This window comes from Suricata suricatta, chromosome 16, assembly GCF_006229205.1.
Source record: "Suricata suricatta isolate VVHF042 chromosome 16, meerkat_22Aug2017_6uvM2_HiC, whole genome shotgun sequence".
NCBI lineage: Eukaryota > Metazoa > Chordata > Mammalia > Carnivora > Herpestidae > Suricata > Suricata suricatta.
The window spans coordinates 56,617,193-56,619,652 of NC_043715.1; the positions used below are offsets into that span (position 1 = coordinate 56,617,193).

Consider the following 2,460-nt stretch of genomic DNA (forward strand, 5'->3'; position numbering starts at 1 on the left):
CGACACCAGGCGCGCGCGCGGCAGGGTGAATTCGTAGCGCGCGCGGCCCGCGTCGCCCAGCAGGTGCTCCTGCGACATGACGCGCCGCGGGTTGGGCGGGGGCGCCAGGCCCAGCTCCTCGGGGCCGCCCCAGGCGTCCATGCGGTAGCCGCCCCCGGTGCCAGGTCGCCGGAGGGCGTGCAGGGGCAGCGTCCCGCGGGGCATCTCGCCCAGGTGCCGGCGCTTCAGGTAGGCCTCGTCCAGATCCTTCTCGGCTGGGGGGAGAGGGGAATAGGCCGTACAGGTAAGTCCCCCGCCGGCCCGGATCCTCCCCGCCCCCCTGGCTGGGTACGTCCCACGCCCACGAGGACCTCTGGGGTCACCGGAGTGCCCTGGGCGTTACTAGCCTGGGCATGGACAGGGGAGTCCCAGATTTTAATCGGCCAAACTCGTCAGGCTAGCTGCGTGACCAAAATGCAGATTCCTAGCAGATGTAGGGGGATTTCCTTCCCTCCCCCCCAGACTTGGAGACGTGACCTATTCAGGGGCTCTGAAGTCAGTTTTGTGGATGGTAAATGGCATTTGAAAATGAAATGGAACAAGAAAATTTCAGAAAGCATCCACACAGGGATGCCTGGCTGCCTCAGTCAGTAAAACATCCGACCCCCGATCTCAGGGCTGGGTGTTGGGGCCCCACACGGGGTGTCGAGGTGACTTAAAAATAAATAAATAACTTAAAAAGTTATTTAAAAAAGAAAGCATAGATGTACTAGGGCTATAAGGATGAGTACCAATTCCTAAAATTTTTATTTTGCTTGTGTTTTTGAAATGCTAATGGATGCAGGGACAATACCCTGAGTTTGTTTTAAAATAATCCGCTAGAACCGGGCGAAGTGAGTCTAGATTAACGAAACTGTCTCACTGTCAAGTTAAGTGATGGGAACATGGCGGTCATTTTACAGTCTCCTCTAATCCTGAGTATGTTGGAAAATGTTCGTAATAACAAATTTCAAAGCTTCCCTGTAATTAAAAAATACACATGTTATATGTGTCTTAGGGGTCATAATATAAAAAGCATTCCTTAATGTGGCTCTCAGTCTGAATCTTTTTAAAAAATGTCTATTTGTTTTTGAGGGGTTAGGGGGAGGGCAGAGAGAGAGGGAGATAGAGAATCCAAAAGCCGGATGCAGGGCTTGAACTCACGAACTGTGAGATCATGACCTGAGCCAAAGTCAGACGCTCAGCCCACTGAGGCACTCCGGCGCCCCTGGCTCTCAGTTTAAAATGTTTGAAGGCTTGGGACGCCTGGGTGGCTCAGTCAGTTAAGTATCTGACTAAATCTCTACTGGTGTTGTGATCTCATGGTTTGTGGGTTTGAGCCCTGCATTGGGTTCTGTGCTAATAGCCTGGAGCCTGCTTGGGATTCTCTCTCCTCTCTTTGCCCCTCCCCCACTCTCTCACACTCTCTCTCTCTCTCTCTCAAAAATAAATAAGTAAAGTTAAAAAAATAATACAATGTTTGAAGGCTCTTGCCACTGAGACAGAAATGTCCAGAATAGAATCACAATGATTGGTTCGGGGATGACCATGTGACCCAATTTGGACCAGTGGGATCTAGACCTAGGAATGCTGGAATCCTTGGGAAAGACCCTTTTCTGCCAGTAGAGTGGCGTCTTGAAATTTCTCAGGTCAGTCTTTGTACCACTAAGGAAGAATCTGTCTGCAAATAAAGAAGAGATGCAGAATCCGGGAGACAGCTTTTGAACTCCTGGATCTAGCCATACCTGAAGGTCATGATTCATTCACTTTCCAGTATCCAGTCAATGTAGTTGCCTTTTTTTTTTTTTTGGCTTAAGTTGTATTTCTCTTAATTGTAAACACAGGTCCTGATAAATACAATAGATCTTAGGGGGGCATGGATATGCATTTTCAAAAAGCACCTTCAGAGGCCTATTGGGCCACTGTCCACACTCCTGGACTCGGGCCCTGGCCCTGACCCCAACCCATCACCTTCACCCCTCCCCTTCCTGGGACTCACCCAGTCTCTTGAGGGAGGAGTAGCGGTTGAGCTCCGATTTCACAGCAGCCTCATAGGATGGGGGCAGATGCGAGAGGTTGTGGAAGGACCGAGAGCAGGACAGCGTGGAGTAGTGCAAGGAGGGGCTGGGCGGCGGAGCAGCGCGCCAGTCTGAGGCAGAGGGCAGTGCCAGGTGTCAGGTGAGTCCCTCCTCCCTCAGACCCAGGGGTCCTGCCCCCAGCCCCTCCTCCCTCAGGCCCAGGAGTCCAGGCCCCCAGCCCCTCCTCCCTCAGACCCAGGAGTCCAGGCCCCCAGCCCCTCCTCCCTCAGACCCAGGAGTCCTGACCCAGCCCCTCTTCCCTCAGACCCCGGAGTCCTGCCCCCAGGCCCTCCTCCCTCAGATCCAAGAGTCCAGACCCCCCAGCCCCTCCTCCCTCAGATCCAAGAGTCCAGACCCCCCAGCC

The 2,460-nt window shown here is 53.4% G+C and overlaps 1 protein-coding gene across 1 annotated transcript in view; it reads right to left on the reverse strand.

Moving 5' to 3' along the window:
- SHISA7 (shisa family member 7) overlaps nt 1-2,460 on the reverse strand; it is a gene marked incomplete at its 5' end in the record, with an annotated part of 6,402 nt that overhangs the window by 290 nt on the left and 3,652 nt on the right. The window contains 2 exon segments of the mRNA XM_029924399.1: nt 3-254; nt 2,018-2,167. Coding sequence (XP_029780259.1) covers nt 3-254; nt 2,018-2,167 — 402 coding nt within the window.